The sequence below is a fragment of the Epinephelus moara genome, chromosome 16, assembly GCF_006386435.1.
Source record: "Epinephelus moara isolate mb chromosome 16, YSFRI_EMoa_1.0, whole genome shotgun sequence".
NCBI lineage: Eukaryota > Metazoa > Chordata > Actinopteri > Perciformes > Serranidae > Epinephelus > Epinephelus moara.
In genome coordinates, this window is record NC_065521.1 from 32685988 (window position 1) to 32706857 (window position 20870).

At 42.4% G+C, this 20870-nt stretch overlaps 1 protein-coding gene across 3 annotated transcripts; it reads left to right on the plus strand.

Annotated features, from left to right (window-relative positions):
- Positions 1-1169: 1169 nt before the first annotated feature.
- raf1a (Raf-1 proto-oncogene, serine/threonine kinase a) lies at positions 1170-20709 on the plus strand. Of its 3 annotated transcripts, none has more exons than XM_050064781.1 (18): positions 1170-1417; positions 6307-6533; positions 6674-6786; positions 6900-7002; positions 7103-7260; positions 9020-9109; positions 11897-12050; positions 12511-12630; positions 12801-12825; positions 15260-15375; positions 15671-15788; positions 15978-16062; positions 16184-16360; positions 16450-16496; positions 16625-16743; positions 16867-16998; positions 19250-19384; positions 19473-20709. In XM_050064781.1, exons 2-18 carry the CDS (start codon positions 6333-6335, stop codon positions 19611-19613), a joined length of 2034 nt encoding a protein of 677 aa, XP_049920738.1. In that variant the 5' UTR covers positions 1170-1417; positions 6307-6332; the 3' UTR covers positions 19614-20709. The 3 variants fall into 3 exon arrangements, with proteins under 3 accessions (XP_049920738.1, XP_049920737.1, XP_049920739.1); XM_050064780.1 differs by lacking the exon at positions 1170-1417 and adding an exon at positions 2131-2605; XM_050064782.1 differs by lacking the exons at positions 1170-1417; positions 12511-12630 and adding an exon at positions 2131-2605.
- The last annotated feature ends 161 nt before the right edge of the window (positions 20710-20870 follow it).

Consider the following 20870-nt stretch of genomic DNA (forward strand, 5'->3'; position numbering starts at 1 on the left):
CTCCATTCCTATGTGACATTTTAGGCTTCCATTACACATTACACAGTTGGGGGCAGCTGTGGCTCAGAAGTAAAGCGGGTTGGAGGATCAGTGGTTCGATCCCCGGCTCCTCTACTCCGCATGTAGAAGTATCCTTGAGCGAGATACTGAACCCCAAATTGCTCCTGATGGCTGTTCCATCAGTGTGTGAGTGTGTTATAAAGTGGCATAAAGTGTGTGTGAATGGGTGAATGTGACTCGTCATGGATGACTAGAAAGGTGCTTTACAAGTGCGGGTCCATCCAAAAGAAATATATTAAGGATACCGTTTTTGAGGAGTTAAAATAAAGGTAGAATGTGTGACGACAAACCCTGTTCTTCCCTATATCAAAATATTTGATTCTTAGCAATAAAGAAAAATCATTTTTCTTAAAATTATTAGGTTGTTATTATAATTTTACAGTCTTCTGATGAATAATGCATGAATGAATAAGAGGTTTGTTTGATACATAGTGAAATTATTTCACTTCGCTCTTGTTTGTGAGTGCCCCAAAGTTAAAGTAATAAACCTGAAAACAAAGAATCAGGAATGAGAGTGTACATAAACCTAAACAATCCATAATCAAAACAGTCTAATAGTGGTGTGTGTGTGTGTGTGTTTCAGACTATCATTGTATAATCCTAATACAGTGTCTCCTTGTTAAAGGAGTCTTGGCTGCATCACAGTTTGAACACAAGTGGACTGATAGAGACAACAATCTATGGGAGCTGCAAGCATCTCAGCTAACTGGCCTGAGTGCTCAGTCAGATCAATAAGTAGGGAAGATGCATTCATCTCAGTTTTAAGGTGGCTTTCCTCGCAGAGCTCTTAGGTAGCGATTATTATCTCCTGTGGTCCTCATTCTGTCGCTCACAACCTCTGAAGCAAAGCGGGGAAAAATACCACAACCTGTGATGCATGACTTTAAACTGGTTAAAATACATATCACCATATTATCCCACTCTGACTGAAACACAGTGGTGCTGCTGCATGTGGGGTGGAGCACCTTAAAACGCTCCACAATGACAAAGCCCTGCCCTCATCTTCACAGAACCAGTATTTGGCATTTCTGTTATTTGTTAGGAGGAATATCTGTCAGAACATGCCGTTTTCTGACAAGCAGACCAACTTGTAAAGTTAGATGGGGTGGCATGAAACTAAAATTAGAACATAACATGGCTTTGTGCTTTAGATTACTGGCTATAATTGTGTGCTGCTGCTTTATGGGAACAATGTATGCTGAAGCCATCAGGGCATATTGACCGGGGGATGTTGATGAAGCTGTTTTATTCTCAGATGGTGTCAACTCCAGTTTGCTGAAAGGACCTATGAGCCATCTGTAATTAGAGGTACCTCAGGGGACCCTCACGGGGATGCTACGGAGATGGTGAACACATGGTGAGTGTGGAGGGGTATGGTTTCACAATTTTCCTGTATCAGGGCAAGTTTGGGAAAAAAGAAGGTGTGTGATTGGCGAACAAAAGCTCAAGTTTAAGTGTGTTTTGATGTTTGAACCCATTTGAAATCCATATAAACTAAAGAATGATGCATCTGTGGCGGTTACAAAAAAATTCCACAGTTAATATAGGTGGATTTTTTATTATCTAGTTGCATGCCATAGTACAAGTTGGCTTTGTATGTCTTTTTGAGCACATATTTAAATATAAAATGACTGTCATGAATATGAGGAAGGCTCCAAAATGAATTCCAATGCTGCACTGTGTCCAAATATCCAGCTGGTGGCGCACATGGAGTTCATAATGGATTTGTCCTTCGCTCCAAACCGGTAGTGGGCTGATTTTTTTGTGCTTTTCAAAAGATACTGCTGCAACTAATATTTAAACAAATGCACATTAAAAACTGAATCAATATTGGATACAGTGCACAAAAATACCCACTATGAGGTCATGGTTGCTGCAGCGGCTGCAGAATATGACTTTAAATATAGTATATATGTAGTTTATAGTTGTATTATGATGGCCTAACACTTTATGAATATACCGTTGATTTTTAATAAGCAAAAACAACGGTTTCCCCAAAGTGGGAGGGATTTAATGTGTGCTAAAGTTGCGCAGTGTGAGTGATGCTTGCGACTCTTGTTATGACTGCAAGGTCCTGTTTCAATCACTGGCGTCAGACGGACGCACGACACCAACTCAAACCTTTTCACCTTCTCCTCAACAACGTAAATATTGATCGGGAAAAGCGGAGGCAGTCAGCGAGCAACTTGTGGGAGTTTTAATTTGAAAGCGCTCCACGGGATTTAAAGAATATCCCTCGTCGTGTCACTTTGAGGGTCCGAGGGATTTTTTTCGCTTTAACCACGGAGTGCACGGAGTGCACGGAGTGGGAGATAAAAACTTTCCCCCTCTGGCGTTATTATATTCGGTGGCTCGTAAAAGCACACCCGCCTGTGACCTTCACGATTTACACTGTCGCGACTTTCACCGGATTCAAGATAATTCGCCACAACTCAAGGATCCGACTTTTTCCCTTTTTCTTTGAATGCGTTGCAAATATGATGATGTCACCGACGCCACTTTTTCCTGAAGTTATGGCGGAGCACAACTTTTCTAACTTCTCTTGGTAAGCACACACAGGCTACAGGCTCTTAGCATCGCCTCTCTTTGTCAAAATATGCTTTTAAATGCTAACAACAGCCACAAGTGTTAAACTGCTTCTCCGTACGGCTCATGAACCGCGACATGCAGCGTTTGAAAAAGTGAAATTTGAATGGAGGGTGAAGGCAGAAGCGGTGCAGTGAAGTTTGACGACAGACTTCGCCTCTTGAGGGCCTACAGGCAATTTCACAGCAATAACTGGATCTACCAGGCCTTATAAAAACACACGTAGGCTACTAATAGCTTGTGTAGTTGTGTCAGTGCTGCGCACGGGTCACAGCAGCAGGCTCTGCTCCGTGGAAGCTGCTTTTCACTGGAACTCAAATGAAGGCGTCCAGAAGTCAAGTTTAGCCAGCTTCCCAAAATATGCTAACCTGCTGACATTGATCTCACCTACATTTATGACTTTGAACGCATCATTAAAGCTACAGAAACTGCTCACAGTAGCAAAGCTGGCTGTGTTATGCAGGCTGACCTGTTATGTAGAACAGATCCAAGTCTAGTGATCCAGGACTTCACAGTTATTTCTGGTGGAAACTCCTTTTCCTTTTCATGGATGGATCACAGCAACTTGTTTTGAACACAGCTCCCTGCAGCATGGTGGGAAGGGTGGAAGACACACAATCTTCCACAATCATGCATTTCTGTGCTATTGACACACCGGTATGTGTTGTGACAGCTAACCACTAACTGCAGTAAATCATCTGCTCAGTGGGAACAGGTCTTTGTGTAGGACACAGCAGAGGTAATGAGCAGCTTTGCACAGTGAAAGTATACACACTGAGAATAAGGGCCAAGGAGAAGTGACACTGAAGACTATATATATATTGTAAAGGATCATTTTAGGGGCAAGACATTTAGGTGAGAGGACTTCAGCTTTTCTGTTTTTCTTCTAGGCTTTTATACAGTGGATTTATAATAAAACAGTCACCGTAAAACTTCAATTAAAAGCCCGGGCTACTATTTGGTCAAATCACTGGCTTATATTTGGGGCAGGCATCTATACTGGACAGGCCTTTAATTCCTATCACACAAAACTGTTGCTCAAAGTTGCAAAATACAATCAAATTGTGTATTTGAACCAGTATGAATATTACTTGTATAAAAATTAGGCTTTGAATAACATATCAATTATGTGTAATGTTATGACACTTGTTTCACAGCACCTGAGGATATTGTCACCCAGCATGCCGACACAACACCACGTTATCCTGTTAAAACAATATTCACAACTTTGATTAGTTTAATTTGTTTTACTTAATTCAAGTTTTCATTGGTTTTAAAGGCTTGGTAAATGGCATACATATATATTTTCTGCAGGCATACATGGATACAAGGCACATATTTCTTATAATATGGAGGTGGACTGTAGTAACATACAATAACATGCCACACATACGTCCTCATACATCACTCTACAGGGTCACATAGTCACAGGGCTGTTTTTTTTTTCAAAGGAATATAAATAACTTACCAGGTAATCGAGGAATGGACACACATTCTGACTTAATGACAGCTTCAGAAAAAGGGAGACGTCATTTGTTTTTTCGTCATGCTGGTAAATCTGAATGATTTACGGTCTCCCCTGGTGCTCATGGTTTCAATGAAATGAAATCAACCAAGCTAAAATGTGTAGGATCTCTATATTGACAACAGTTGGAACATTTATATTTGTGAGTGCGATTTATACAGCTAACTAATGTTAGCCCAAGTGGGTAGTCAACAATCTGGTTTTATACATCCAAAGAACTTGTATGGCCGCACCTAAAATGTCTTAAATTCAGTTTTATACATATTTGGCCTTTAAATTCTAATTTGTGAGGTCTTAATTGCCACAAACGTTTTATCTAATTTCATTTATCCATCTTTTGATTTCTTTTTGTCAAAATGAGTAAAGCTCTTCAGCATTACAGTTTCTAATGTTGCAAATACTGTCTCTTTACTTTATACTTGCACTTACCTGTTGGCCAAATGTAGATCAGCCTAACCCACTCTTAGAACCGTGATCCTGTATAAAAATCTACCTCTGCACGGGACCACATATAAACTATTTACCTCCATACCTGCCTTCAAAGATGAATTGTCCGAAAAATCAGTCTAAAATTATATCTTGAAAGGACACCCTGCTCAAGACACACCTGAATATATGCGATATATCTGTGAACAGTAGCCTCTAAAACGTGTGTTATCACTCTTATCACACCATGAATATTTGTTTTTATTTACTATTATCAAATAACAATTGACAACCAACCATTACTCATGAAATGTCAATTCTAAAAATGAGAACTAATTTGAAACGCTTTAAAATTACATCAAAGCATCAACAACACACCCATTTAAACAGGAAATAATGTCAGATGATGTAAGATAATGTGATGTGTCACACGCTTATAATTCCCTCGTGCGAACGGTGACAAATAGGTTCCGCGTGATGTTTATTTTAAAAAATTCAATTAGATTAAATCACATTCTTTAAGGTAGAGTTTGCCTCTTTACTAGGAAATGGGTGCGCGCAAGATACTGATACAGTAAATTAAAAATTCATAACTTTTTTTATAGGCCTAGTTGAATACGGCACACCTGGATTTGGGAACCACTGCATTATAGCGTCACAATATTTTACCTGGATGTTGCGTTAATACACAGATGCCAAGTATCGCTTTTTTTTATTATATTATATATTGCGAATACAAATTAAACTTTTGGCAGCCTGCTATAATAATAAAGTAAATTGCTTTTTCAGTCCACTAGATCGGCTAAAGTTTGCTGCAATAAAAATGATTTAAGTGACATGAACAGACTGAAAACTTTATTTTAGTTTTTCTTATTTTCCTCTTTCTCTTTATTTATTTAGACCTTTGATTGTGATCCTTAACTGTCTGTTACAAGCTGTTCGGTGCTTGTCTGTTGCCTGACCGCGCAGAAAAAAAGAGTGTGTTGAAAGCATATACTGTAAATAACACGACTGACCTCTGCGGTGGCCTGAGATTCTCCTGGTCTGAGTGGATTAGTTTGTCTACATTGCTCTGCTGCTCCCTTCCAGATGAAAAGAAAAGAACAATTGCTGGTTTTATGCCAAAAAAAAGCACACGTGGTGTTCTTTAAACTACTGTGACTACAACTACTATACTGTTTAGTTTAGGGTTAAGCTGAGAGTAACAAGCACATAGGATCACTACACAGGTCTGAGCGAACATGTTCTCTTTACGTTTCCTGTCACGTTTCAGAGGGGTTTGCTACGAACACACTGACATGACCCTGAAATGGCCCTTATCACGCCATCATCAGAAAGGGTTGCTCCACTTGGGGAGATCATGTGTAGAGATGCCATAACCCAGACCTATCTTTGCTGCGCTCCTCTGTTGCAACTGACATCAGCTGCTTTTTCAATGGAGCGAAAACAAGTGAAAGCAATTTTTCAAAGCTGCAAAGTTAAATTTAAAGATCTCGTTTGGGTAAAGAATATAAATTCAAACACTTATATACCCTAAAAAAAGATTGATGGAGGAACAGACTGTTCTTTTACAGCTCTAATTTTTCATACCACCAACCTTACGCAGAACAAAGAGAACTAATGTCATATTGATTAAGTATATAGTTGTTGATGTGAACTTTGAAGCATTTGGACTGTTAACACTGTGTGTGTTTACCCTTTTTTTCCAGACCATTGAGTGCACTTGGCTTTACTAATGGAGCACCTCCAGGGAGCGTGGAAGACCCTGAGCAACGGCTTCGGAATGAAGGACTCCGCGTTCGAGGGCCCGTGCCTCTCCCCGACTATGGTCCAAGGCTTCCCCTGCCAGCGTCGCTCCTCAGATGACAGCAAGATGCCCGACTCCAAGACTAGCAGCACTATTCGTGTCTACCTCCCGAACCAGCAGCGCACTGTGGTGAGTTGTTTTTTCCCGCAGGTAGAAGATGACATACAGATTTCCAGGAATGCTGCATGGGTACAGTTACCTCAAGGCATATGGGACTACTTACATTTATGCAAACAACGGAGGAATTAATACTTTTTCTTGTCCATCAGGTGAACGTGCGACCAGGTATGACTCTGCACAATTGCCTGATTAAAGCGTTAAAGGTGCGAGGTCTGCAGCCTCAGTGCTGCGCTGTCTTCCGGCTGCACCCAGGACAGAGGAGGTGAGCTCAAATCTGTCGTGGGTTTGAAAGATCACAGAAACAAGTGAGCTTGCAATTATTGCCCCTGGTTTGACACCCCTTCATGTAAAGCCTTTTGTTAATTTCTTTAACAGTAAAAAATTTCGGATGGATTGGAACACTGACTCCACCTCCCTGATTGGAGAAGAGCTACTGGTTGAGGTTTTAGATCACGTTCCCTTGACGACGCATAATTTTGTAAGTGCCTGAAGAATCGTACGATATGCTCACACTCCATTCACTGCAAACTTTCACCACTAAAGGAATACGTGTACATTTTTTTTCCTGTCGTTTTCAGGTCCGGAAAACATATCTGAAACTAGCGTTCTGCGATATTTGCCAGAAGTTTCTTTTGAATGGTTTCCGTTGCCAAACATGCGGCTACAAATTCCATGAGCATTGTAGCACCAAAGTGCCCACGATGTGTGTGGACTGGAGCAATATCAGACAACTGCTGTAAGTGTCTTCACCTTCAAATGGGAGCATAATGGAAAAAGGGCATCAGTAACTTACTGTAACAACACTTTTTGAACATCCTGAAGTATTCGTTATAGAAATATAACCAACGGACATGCAAGCATCCTACAGCTGTTCTCTGTATGAAAGCTTATCTTTAAAGGAATGCTTCACTCTGCTAAATGCCCATTTGGATAGCAGTACTCACCTTGTGTTATGTTGAATTCGGGAAGAAAACATTTTTCTCGCCTCCATGGTGAACGAAGACTCCGAAAACAAAGAAAACTCTTGATAAACGGGTCCACCTTTACCAGCAGCAACATCAGTTTACAAACCATTGACTGATGATTCAAACGTACCCTTTAAAACACCAATGTCACACAATAATCCAAACAAGCTTTCTGATTGAGGCAGCGGTAGACCAACAGCTCTGGTGTTTAGTGAGGTAAAATTACTGTTTTTTAACGGGGTCTGGTTTTTAAGAGAGCATAAGTTTCACTTTCAGTTGCCAAGTAAATTTAATGTTTTTGAGGGGTACTTATGCTGCGTTCCAGGCAAGTTTCTGAGCCCGAAAGTCACCACTTCAAGTCACGACTCATGACTTCATAGCAAGGCAAGTCAGGCAAGTCACGCCAAACTGTCAAAGCAACAAGGTGGACTGTGCGGGTTTATGTTTGTTTATGATCACTTCTATCGCCAAAGGTGCTGGTTCCTTCCTCATTTGAGCGAAACAGAGGAGGAGGAGAAACGGCGCATAAGGTCACAGATGCTATTATACTTTTTATTTAATGTTATCTGTGTGTTTGGAAACGTATTTTGTATTGATTTATTCTTGCGCTGGAAACTAGCTGTTAGAGTGGCTGCCAATAATGCATTACTTACTTACTGCCCTTTATGCCGGCTAGCATGTAGGGCAGCAACAAAGGATCTCCACTCCTGTCTGTTCTGGGCCATATAATGCACCAGTAATGCATTAACATTAGGGTTATTTTTTGTCTGTTTCTCACCTTGTATCACCTGCATCAACACCGCATCCATGGGGATGCCATTGTTGCTTAGAGGAGTAAGGTAATTGGTTTAGAGGGCTGTGTGACGTCAGAAAGCGTAACTGGGAGTACATTGATCTGGTACATGTTCAGGGGTGGCAAGTTACGGGTTTGAGTGCACTTGCACGGGTAGAGGGTTGTAAAAACACGAGTTACAGGTTGCCTGGAATGCGCCATTAGCATACGAGTTTTGCGGTAAAATGTGGACCCCTATGACTTCAAATAATCAAGAATTTTCTCTGTTTTTGGATTCTTTGTTCACTGGAGGCATGCTAGAAATGCTAGTTTTCTTCACAAATTCAACATAACACAGGGTGAGCAGTTGACAGACAAATTGTCATTTGCAGGTGTGAAGTATCCCTTTAATTAATTTTCAGTCTAGTCAAATTGGATGTTGAATTCTTAGTGCACCAGAAATGTTGTTGAAATAGAACAGGGAAGGCCAGTTCTCCTGATACTATAGGTCTCCTGATTAGTTCCTACATTTGCATACTCACCCTGAGAGTAGGAACTTATTAGTGTTATTTTGCATGCGGGCTGCAGGTCTGTCAGCTATATTTGAAAGATCCATATCATTGGGAGTGACGAGATAAGCCGTAAGATGACAACCATTTTAGTCTTTAGCAGTCAGCTGTTATTTGACTAAGTACTCACACATTCCCGCACACTGTTTGCTATGAGGGATTCACTCCCTATCACTCTTCTATCTCCAGGTTGTGTCCAACACCTGGTGAGAGCGGTGCCCCGTCACTGCCCCCGCTGACGTCCCGGCGAATGAGAGAATCCTTAACACGGTTTCCAAGGTGAGGATGTTTTTATGCCTGATATGGCTATAACCCATCCTCTGTGTGTTTTTATTATTAGATATAACCTGTACCTGTCGTAGTTACTGCCTGCAAGATAAAGTTCTTCTCATTCTCAGGTGCAAATAATATACGTACAAATAAGACTGCATTTTGGAAACAGAGCATGTGCATACACAACACCCAAACTATGTGAAAATGCTCTTGCTGAACTGAGCCCTCCTCTTCTGCAACCAGAGCAAAGAAAAGTGACTTCTTTTTCAAACAGGCCCTGTAAACAAACAAAAGTTCTGTTTACATTCAGTGTGACACACTAGAACACATTGCGTGTATCCTTGAGCTCTAACAAATGTGTTGAAAGCATTTCCTTCCTCATAACACATTTTAAAGCATTTTTAGATGTATCACATTTATATTTACTTGCTTACAGTCGTCTTCTTACCCATCTCTGCCGGTGCATTGCTGCATATTTTGGTGTGTCGCAGCAGGAACTTGTATCGCATCACCTATGTGCATTCATGTGCATCCTAGTGCATGTCCAAGAGATAAACAAAATGTGTACCGTCTTATGGGAAAAAGCTCCAAAGCCGCATGAGGTCAAAAAATAATCAGGGTGCTGCTTGGACTGTAAAACTCTGGCATAGCAGGAAGAATAAGAAAATGTTAAAAAAGTATTTCACTGCTGGAAAGATGGTCTTTTCATAAACTGGGCTGTCTATGCCGTAGAAAGATATAAATACCTTCGACATTGGTGCTGCATGAGCAGGTGAGAACAGAGAATAATGACTGTAGTATTTGCTATTTCTCAAGAGGTGGAAAACCTACAACTGGTGGGTGATGTAGTGTGAGTTGCCCTTTTGAAAACAAAAACAAAATGGTGGCCGGCTGGTCAAATGGTAGTCTAAAATATATTGGAAAGATTTTAGGCAAGAAATAAGCAAGGCAGTAACAGAATCTTGGTTCATAGTTGCTTTTTTTTTCAGCCTTGTTTTTTACAGGAACCAGTAAGGCACCCATTTCCTGTTCACAAACTCTCATTTTACAGCTGAACAGTGCACTAAAATAAGTTTTGAAAACATTTTAGGTGATAAATAGGCAATGCGGTGACAAAATTTTGGTTTATATTTGCTCAGCACGGCCTAGTTTTATCGTTTGAACTCAGTTTTTTCAGCCTTGTTTTTTACAGGAACCAGTAAGGCACCCATTTCCTGTTCACAAACTCTCATTTTACAGCTCAACAGTGCACTAAAATAAGTTTTGAAAACATTTTAGGTGATAAATAGGCAATGCGGTGACAAAATTTTGGTTTATATTTGCTCAGCACGGCTTAGTTTTATCGTTTGATCTGAGTTTGAGAGACAGAAAGAGGGGCATCTCTCTCTCTCTCTCTCTCTCTCTCTCTCTCTCTCTCTCTCAACCCCCTTCTACTCTCTTTGTAGCCCTTGTGGCAGCAGGCATACAACTATATGATGATGCACAATCTGTAGGTCAAGCAACAGCCCTAGTATTGCATCATCTGGTGGATTTTCGCTGGCAAATGAGTAGGGAGATCTGGGCACTGTTAAGACGGAGGGAGGTTTACCATAGTTCATTTACACATACTGCCCACATTGTTAGCCTTTAATTAAAAACAAATAGTCCTTGTATGTTACAGGATAATAAAACAGAGCTACTGAATGAGTATACTGTAAACAGGGGTGGAGAGACACTGGCAGGTCTAGGTAGGCATGACCGTTGTCATTTTCTGTTATTGGTCATGCTCCACTGCAAAACAGACGCAGTCCTAATGTGTAAAGAGCCTTAATCTGAATCGAATTAAATCCTGTTTTTAATGACGTCCTCAGCTTTATGAGGGCTTACCAGTCCAAGTGCTGATGTAACGGGAGGCGTGAAAAGAGCCTGTTGTTTCAGGGGCACTTAAAATGGTTAAAAAGCACTCTGAGTCTGCCAAATTAGCGCTCACAAAGTATCAAGTTGTTCCATGCAGAGGCGATCTCAAATACTCTTTTGAAACATAGTTTTGCATTGCCAGAAGGGGGATTGTTCTCGAGGAGTGCACTCCATGGTCATAAATGTGATTTAATATGATCTCTGTTCACATCATACCCCCATTTTAACCAGTGGCTACAGTTCACTACAGTTATTAACAGGAGGTGTACCAAGACGTCAGACTAAATTCAAAGCTGAGAGTTTTATTCAGGCACAGTTGTTGATCATGTTTTTGGTTATTTTAACCTGTTAAAATCTGATTCTGTGCTTGTGAAAGGAAACATCTCAAGTCAGACTCACATTTGGATTGTTTGCAGATTAACGTATTTGGCTGGTGAGCTTTGTACTCTTCAGCTGAGCCAACACTGATCTTGGCAAACATCAAGGGCAACATACCTCTGCAGTGTCACGTTAGCCAAAAATGGGATAAGAGGAAGGCCACAACAAAATTAACCAATAAACCACTTCCTCACAGGGCTATTTTTCAGTTTTACTTTGTGTGTTCTGTTTTCACCACACAGTAGGCCTCTCATTGATTTTGCATGTGTGGTATCACTGGCAAAACATACAGAGGTGATGCTTTGATGAGTAAAGTCAGAGAGAAAATGACAGAAATGAAACCAGAAAGCCCCTGCATCAACCACTGCCACACCCATTGCAGGCCAGTTTTAAAGAAGTCACAGAACCCAGTGTGTGCTTTGACAGTCAGTGGTGTGTGTCACTGTGAGGCAGTGACACAAGCTGCAGACAAACAATAGCCGCTGTGTCGTAATATTCGATCTTTGTTCACCTCCACAGCTCAGCCCACCGATATTCCACCCCCCATGCCTTCAACTACACCGCGCCTTACACGCCCACAGGCGGTGGGCTCTCCCAGAGGCAGCGCTCCACTTCCACGCCCAACGTCCACATGGTTAGCACTACCCTGCCTGTAGACAGCAGCATGATCGAGGTAACTACACACCGTATGGGCCCCTTGGGTACTCCTGTAGGTTCAAGCCACTCCTAAAATATCCCCTGCCTGAGAGTGATCTTGCCCGCCTACGTACATCTCAGGCATTCCAACTATCTTCGCCTGGCTTTTCTCTACCTCTGCGTTAAGTAATCCACCTGGACAGGGTTGAGCCTGTTTTATGTAATTCCCCTGATGGCATCTTATTTTAGCGATTTTAAAATGTGCGACACTTGACTTCCCCCCTGTTCAGTTCTAGTTTCTGCTTTTTCACTGCCCATGTTCTTGCATAATCAGCTCACTTGTTTTGCATGCTTTGTAGAATATTCTCCCTGTATTCTGTCCAGGTAGTAACCTGGACGCCACTGTTGTCATCCTCCTTCCTTACTGTCCTTCACTGTGTCCCTTTTCCTCCTTTCCCCACTGGCCTGTTGTATTGTGTACCCTGCTGGGGGAGTAGCTAGACTGCCTGAATACGTCCCCAAGCTCCTGGTGCCATAGATTCTGGCTGAAGAGGAAAGTAGGTATTGTGCACTTCCCCCAGTCTTTTGTTGAAGCCTCATCCGAGAGTCCAGAAAAGGTTAGAAAGCGGAGCGTCTGTGTGCGGTCTGAATGGCATGCATTGCAAACAGACTATCTGCATTCACATCTAAGAACTGAAGTCAAACCATGAGTGACAGCACAGCATGTGGTTAACTGTATGAGCACGCTGACAGAAATTTGTGTGTGCTTTTTTTTTTGTCTCTGTAGGATGCAATGCGTGATCATGACTCAGGTAAGTGCTCACTCTGCATTTCATTAGCATCACGTTGTGTACTTCTGTGCTGCATCACATACTTCCTCCCTGCACCCTCACCACAAATCTCCCCATATTAGACTGTGCATTCATGTAAACCTTTAGGTTCATACATGTATCTAAAGCTACATGCTTTAATGTTCAAGCAACACTTTATTTTCCTCATACTGTCTGTGCTGGAGCATCTGTATTCATCCTCTGCCTGAAAAGGCTCAGTTTAGGTGCCTGACTCTTAAAGCTCCCCTGCTGGAAAAGCCCCCTGATTGGTCAGGGTTTCCGAATCTTCATATCACGACATCACTACACCATCACTGCAGCCAAATTTCTAAAAAACAAATTCAGAAAAATCACCAATTAAAGCTTCTAAATTCAACCCTGCATGTCCCAGCAGGAATATAATCCGAAATCAGGGAGAAATTAACAACATAAGCAACCAAGTTTAGATGTTTACGTGATGTTAGCATTTTGCTACATGTACGTGAACAGTGTACTTGCAGCGGGGAACGATTGTAGCAGAGAATAGCTGCACTTTCTGCCATGAAAAATAAACTATGAATGCCTCTTAACACAACCAGACATTTTCCAGCAGGACTATGATCCAAAATTGGGTAGAAATGAACAACATTGGCAACCAAGATTGCATGTGTCCCTGACGTTAGCATGTAGCTACATGTAGCAGTGTAGGCTATGCCAGGAGCAGATGACCATATAAAGAAATCTGGCACACTGTGACAACAGAGTATTCAGAACAGTCTAAAGCCTGAGGTTTTTGCTCACAGGGATTACTTTTACATACATTTACCTTACTATTTGAAACTTTAGCCACTTTTGATATGAATGTCTGACTTTGTAACACTAAATATAAGACACAAAATACAGAAAAGCATCATAGGTCTCCTTTAAAACATAAGAGGTGTTCAAATTCAGACCTGTCTTTTTAAATTGTCTGTCCAGCCTCCCCTTCTCACTCCAATATGGAAATGACTCATCACAGCATCTGACATTGAGGGCTAATCATAATTAGGGAATTTCCCCACTGGTTAATAAACTTGTGACAACACTGATGTTACTGATTACACCAGATTGTTTACAAAAACAGATAATACAAACAGAGCAGCCGCGCACATCCAAAAAATGAAAAAGGTGCTGGACTACATGAGTAAAACTGAAAAGACAAAGAAAAGTCCGCACACTTCAGCTCCCTTTAGGTGCATTTATTCCAACATCCTGGAGTGACGTCCTACAGCTGTATTATTCAGTCTGAAGAACGGCACCTGTGGCCCGAAACGTCACTCCAGGATGTTGGAATAAATGCACCTAAAGGGAGCTGAAGTGTGCGGACTTTTCTTTTGTCTTTACAAAAACAGATACCCATCATTAAGCGCTGTATTAAATTACTGCTAATGCAAACCGAACATTTCCTACTGCTGTAGCTTCACATTAAAAGCGTTCCACTGGTGAAACACCAGAGTTGACTTTTATCATGAACTAGTCACAGGAAAGGCTCTGTGAGATCAGCACTGCTGCTATTGTTCATCAAAAATGCAAAAACAAGATAACAATCATCTTCAGCATGTGTTGACAGCAGATCAGTGTGTGTTGTAGTACTGCCAAAGCAATGGAACAAGACGGAGTTGCACACCTCCAGCTTCTTAGCGATGTAACCAACTCCTTTTCCTTCATCAACGTTATCAAGTTCCCCATTAGTATTGGGTTTAAATCTGAAATATTGCCATGTAGGCAATTTTGCTTTTCGCTTTGGCACTAAAACCCTGACCATCGTCTTGATGGTGAACTCTCCTTATAAGTGAAATTCGACTCCTGCTAGACTAATCTGCAACTCTGCTGCTGCACAGACTGGAGCAGACTCTTTGTGTTTGTAATTGTAGCGTTCATTGTCCAACAAAGTATAGCTTTAAAAAGCAAAGCTGCAGTGGGCAGGTAATGTAATCGGTGTATGCCTGAACATTGTGTAACACCAGTAACACCAGCTATCGCAGTAAGCCTATTGCGAGCCGTCTGCATGTGAAAAAAGACTCTACAGAGCTTTGTCATTGATCTTTATACATTTTTTTCCCATTCCACTCTACGTGGTTATCAAATGCAACGTCCCCCTATCATAGCTCCCTTCTCGAAGCGTGAGCCTGTTACAATGGGAAGCTTGAAGGGGGAGAACTGGGACAAAGGTTGCATCCCAAACCATTTGATATTCACTGTACACTTTATAGTATGTTTGCCCTTTCCTAGTGTTGCCTGAATGTCTAGAGAGAATGCCTGTGTCCCATTTAGTGGCATCTGACATGTTATATAACCCTCTACATAGAATTTCCTGTACAGTGAGTAATAAATGATTTTAGACACAGCCAGAGAGTCTTCCATCCTGAACGGCTTCCTTCTCTTTGTATTCCTGAAGCGGGGAGTTCCCCCAATCAGAGCCCTACAGGCTGGACCCAGCACCAGCCCAAAGCCCCTGCACCTGCCCAGCGAGAGAGGGCCCCGTCCTTCAACACTCAGGAGAAAAATAAAATTGTAAGTTCAAAGTCTTGCCTTTTATGCAGGGGTGGAAGTAGCAAATTGCATTTACTCTTGTTGCAGTAAGTCATTTTTTAAGATTTGGTCATTTTACGTAGAGATTCTTTATCTCATGTGTTATATGTGTGTATATGTGTCCTCTTTCCCTCCCTGCTTGTATGTTGCATTAAGAGTAAAAACTCTCAGAGCAGTTATGCAATCTGCCCTACAGAGTACTGGCTAATTATGATTACTGGTAATGTTTAGTTTGTGTGTCACATCAGTGTCACCTTCTTGATTTCTGTTCATCCAGAGGCCCCGGGACAAGCGGGACTCGAGTTACTACTGGGAGATCGAGGCCAGCGAGGTGTATCTCAACTCCCGCATTGGTTCGGGCTCATTTGGAACCGTGTACAAAGGGAAATGGCATGGTAGGAATGCATTTCAGACGGGGCAGGGAACATTCAGGTGTAACCACTAACACTTTCACTTAAGACTTTCAAATAAGTTACCTGGCACATTAAATGGGCTGGAAAATGTGCTTGTTGCTCAGCTTTTCATATGAGCTCACAGTGGATGTTATGAGTCAGCGCTAACTGAGCAGAGTGTTTTTGTCGTAGGTGATGTAGCAGTGAAGATTTTAAAGGTGACCGACCCCACACCAGAGCAGTTCCAGGCTTTCAGAAATGAAGTGGCAGTCCTGAGGTGAGAAATGGGTTTTTAGTAGGTTTTTCAGCCATTTTGACAGTTGCAGTCGTCTTCTTTGCAAACTTCAATCTTATCTTCATTTTGGTGATTTCCTCTTCCTCTCTGCTGCTGGTCACAGGAAGACACGACATGTCAACATCCTGTTGTTCATGGGCTACATGACGAAGGACAACCTGGCCATTGTGACCCAGTGGTGTGAGGGCAGCAGCCTCTACAAGCACATTCACGTCCTGGAGACAAACTTTAAGATAATCCAGCTCATAGACATCGCCAGGCAGACGGCTCAGGGCATGGAGTGAGTCCCTAATAATTGAGCCTGTCTGATATTCTGCCAAATTAGATGCAACTGAGATGTCATCAGTATTTCCTTCTTGTCGTTTTTAGCTATCTGCATGCAAAGAACATCATCCATCGTGACATGAAGTCCAACAGTATCCTTTCTATCAACTCTTTAAGTTTGTGTAGTTTGAAAGATAACTGTGACACCGTGTTCCTCAGACTGGTCAGGATCTGTGTTTCCTCAGTGTGCTTTGGCTGTTACTCCTTGACAGCAGCGTAGACATCTTTTTGCATGAAGGGCTAACGGTGAAAATTGGAGACTTTGGTCTGGCAACGGTGAAGGCCAGATGGAGCGGCTCACATCAGGTGGAGCAGCCTTCTGGATCCATTCTCTGGATGGTCAGTAACACGACTTTAATTCCACTAAAGCTCATGAGACAACTTTATTAGGACACTTATTAAGCTGTGAAGCTCAATGAACAGATAAAATACGGAAAATGAAATGTCATGTATTGTCCACAGGCTCCTGAGGTTATCCGGATGCAGGATAACAACCCGTACAGTTTCCAGTCTGACGTCTATTCCTATGGAATTGTTCTCTTTGAGCTCATGACGGGAGAGCTCCCATACTCCCAGATAGCAACTAGAGATCAGGTAAAGTCTCGTCATTTACACGGCACACTGAATGTCAGGTGACAGTAGTGTGGTGGTACAGCAGTGCATAAAGTAGCTCTTTTACATACACACGTGCTGGCTCGGCTTGCTCTGCGCTTTAGCCAATCACAATGGAAGGGGCGGGGCCGAGACGTGCACGTGTTCACAGGAAATGTGCACCTACAGAAACAGCAAGGCAACCGCTCCACCCAAAACGCCGTCCCGTCAATGTGAGAAACATGGACAACAGCACAATTTAAAAGCATTGTGCATCCACCAGCACACCTTCACTACTCAAGACAGGAAAAAAGGGCATTAGCGGCAACGTTTTTACCGCCATTTGGTTCGAGTTGCAGGTAGGAGTGTAACACTGGGGGCACCGCCGGAAGTGAAGGGGGTGAGCGATCCCCGAGGCCCCTGCACTTCTGTTAGTCGAAAAACTACGGGCAGTGCCTCCAGAGGTAAACGAAGAATTTTTTTTTTTTTTTACCAATGGATTTCCAGATTGGTCTCAGCTGAACATGAAGAACTATCCGCAATGTTTGGCATCTGCAGTGGAGGATATTTAAACATGTCCCTGAGTCGTTCCTAAATACAAAAACAGGTCAGCACACCAGAAACTGCTCCTTTTGGAAATTCTAATCATATCACCACATGTGACGTTTCGGGCACCAGCGCTTCATCATCATCTGATGAAGCGCTGGTGCCCGAAACGTCACATGTGGTGATATGATTAGAATTTCCAAAAGGAGCAGTTTTTGTATTTTTGACGAAGCTCATCTCACATCACCAACCCGCTTGGAGATGTTCTGGTGCTCTTAGACCCGTCTCTGGAGATGGTCCATCTCAGGCACATCTTGGCAAAACTTGTGTTTAAACTGGTAATGGAAACACAAATTGATGTGGTGTGGTTTGACTCGGCACAGCCAAAAGGGCCAATGGAAAAGCCCTATATGGAACATTAAGATGCTGTTATGATACTCACCCATTATAGTGGCGTTTCCACTAAACTCTTTCAGTATAGTACCCTTAAAACCTGCATATAATCTGTACCGACATTTACCTACCTGTTTTGTGTTTCCACTGCAGACGGTACTCTTACATGTAGGCGGGGTTGTTATGGATTGTAATAGCCACATTTCTGCTTAATCTAGTTCTTGTTGTATGTCCTCTTCACCAATGATTCAGAACAGGGACAGTCTGGATTGTTTAGACTCTGTCACACTTGATGGGATGTGCACAGAGTACTTTTTGAGTGAGAGTCATGGTTCTTAACAGACTGCAGTGTTTCTAGCTTCACTGTTTAGTAACAGATCAGGTACCTCAACAGAAGGGTGATGAAAAACAGGACTGAATAGAGCAGTTCTATTAGTACCACCTGCAACTTTTGACAACAGAAAATGCAAACATAACTGTTTAAATGTGTAATGAACTGAACTGAACTGTTCTGTGTGGTGGAAACGAGGCCTATGTCTTCCACACACTCAGTAATTGTTTTTGTTCATCAAAATCAATTTGTGTCAAGCTGGGTTGCATGTTTTTGCTACCTTGTAAGGTTCGGTCATGTAAAACCGAGCCCTAACCCACAGTCAGACAAGTGTCTCAGCTTCGGACCTCGCCTGGGTCCCAGACTGTGTCACGCTGCGAGCCGAGGCCAGGAGGCGGTGGAAAGACACTGGGTTGCTGTCTGAAGGGGGTTGTGGAGCTGGCCTAAGGCCCACCATGGAACAGAGGCGGGCGTCCTGGAGCCACTGGCCTAATTTTAGACGCCGTAACACAACCCTGTTCGTGTGTGAGAAAAGGGGTGCATGGCTTTGCGTATGTGTGTCTGTGGTTTTTCGTCCTCCCGCAGGCCACGAGTCCCGGTCTGGATCGCGTCTGGCTCCTTGTTGAGTTCAGTTTACTGTGTATTCGACGTAGGCTAAAGTTGCTGCACAAAGTGTGCCCATAAGTAGTGTTACGATCCGTTGCTGAACTGGCAAGAACACAAAGTACTTCTATCATCCATTATCTCTGCAGCATCATGCACTCATGCCTCAGCAATAGCTCCAGTGTTTTAGATGCTTGTCACCTTCGATTCGCCAGCTGTATTTCTAAAATATCTCTGAGGTGGACTGCTGATTTGGGATTGATCGGATGTCTTTTACTGTCGCACTAACTTAGATCAATCGACTGTAAAATATTTTCAAAGTGATAAATGCTCCACACAGTCCCTCAGTCTCATCTGCTGCCTGTGACTCTCTCCTTTCAGATAATCTTCATGGTGGGAAGAGGCTATTTGTCCCCAGACCTCAGTAAGCTCTACAAGAACTGCCCCAAAGCCATGAAAAGGTTGGTGGCTGACTGCATCAAGAAGTCCAAGGATGAGAGGCCGCTCTTCCCGCAGGTGAGCTGCTCTCTAATTGAAGACTTCAAGCTGAACTAAGATGGTTTTGTTTAATCATTTTTTCTCTTTGATGCATTTTTTCTTTCAGATCTTGTCCTCGATTGAGCTTCTCCAGCATGCCCTACCTAAGATAAACCGCAGTGCCTCAGAACCGTCCCTGCACAGAGCCTCTCACACTGAGGATATCAATGCCTGTACTCTGACCTCCACCAGACTGCCTGTTTTCTAGACACCCAGACAGCACTGCCCCTCCTCCTCTCCTTACACGCCCCCTCATCCTTCTCTTTTGAAATATCCAAAATAGCCCAAATGCTCAGTACGCCCTGAAATCTCTACACACAGATGCAAACGTAGACCTAAAAATGTACATGCAATCATACATAAACCCATGCTAATCAGTAGAATATGTAAGGAAGAGAGGAGAGAGGGAGGTGCAGGGAGAAGTGCATCTGAGATTTTCTATGGAAGGGAGTGAGCAATGATGGCTCGCAGTGGGATGTGCACATGAAGACGCTGGCATAAGATACATCCAGGTGGTGCCTTGCTTATCGCTGCACGTATTAAGAAGTATGCAGAGGCTCCACAGTTGCAATGCATTTGGTAAAATTTGTAAATACATGCACGCACACCTACCTAAGATGACGATTAATGGACACTGAAGGAAGCTCAAGAGACAGACGGACGTGTCTCTCTTGATTTGGATTCTGTGATGTGAAGCACACCCTTCTATCCGGCCGCCCTCGGTTTCTGATGAAGAGGACTTTTTAAAGCTTACATGCCTTAAGAGGAAACAAAGCCTGGACTTAAGATCCCGCACAATTCACCTCCTCTTGTTATCACAAACAAAGCAGTTGGATGTAGTCCATTTAGTTGCACAGCAGTAGTTGATTTTGCATTGTCTTAAATGATAATGGCGTAGACATGGGAAATTGTTGTCTTCTTTTGTTCTTTTCTTCTTTTAATTGTCTTTATTTTTGGGTCATTTCTTCAGAGGAATTATAGCCTGTCAGCGAGCATGAGTGATGATGGAAAAATTGAATTTGCACATTCTAGCAAAAGCAATGGTTGTGTTTCAACAGTCTACACGTCGGCTTCAGAGCCTCGTGAGTAAAGTGATCTGTAGATAGCCACACGTTCTTATCAGTCCTCACCAGGTGATCATGAGCTGGACATTTGGCGGTTGTCTTAAATGTTTAAAATGATTTGGAAACTAATTTGTATTTGTTGTCTTTTGATGTCTCTTTCAAGAGGTTAAACGTTTTATTGTGTACTTGGTGAGAAAGTTGTCTATTCAATATTTTAATAAAATTAAGTTAAATTCCTTTGCCAAAGATGTGTTATTTGTTTCTTGGATGGCCATCATACTGTAGGCTGTTTCGGTTATGTCGTGCGGCAACAGAAGCAGGTGAGGTGTTGACACCGGATCATACTGCCTCTCTTCTTGTTCACCAACACGGTAAAATCCCACACATGTGCAAGACTTTGT

What these genes read in the sequence shown, in the direction of transcription:
- raf1a (XM_050064781.1), top strand. Translation starts at nt 6,333, where the DNA reads ATGGAGCACCTCCAGGGAGCGTGGAAGACCCTGAGCAACGGCTTCGGA. An exon ending in CCTTGACGACGCATAATTTT is followed by an intron (nt 7,003 to 7,102) that starts GTAAGTGCCTGA and finishes TGTCGTTTTCAG; the next exon opens with GTCCGGAAAACATATCTGAA. An exon ending in AGATAGCAACTAGAGATCAG is followed by an intron (nt 16,999 to 19,249) that starts GTAAAGTCTCGT and finishes CTCTCCTTTCAG; the next exon opens with ATAATCTTCATGGTGGGAAG.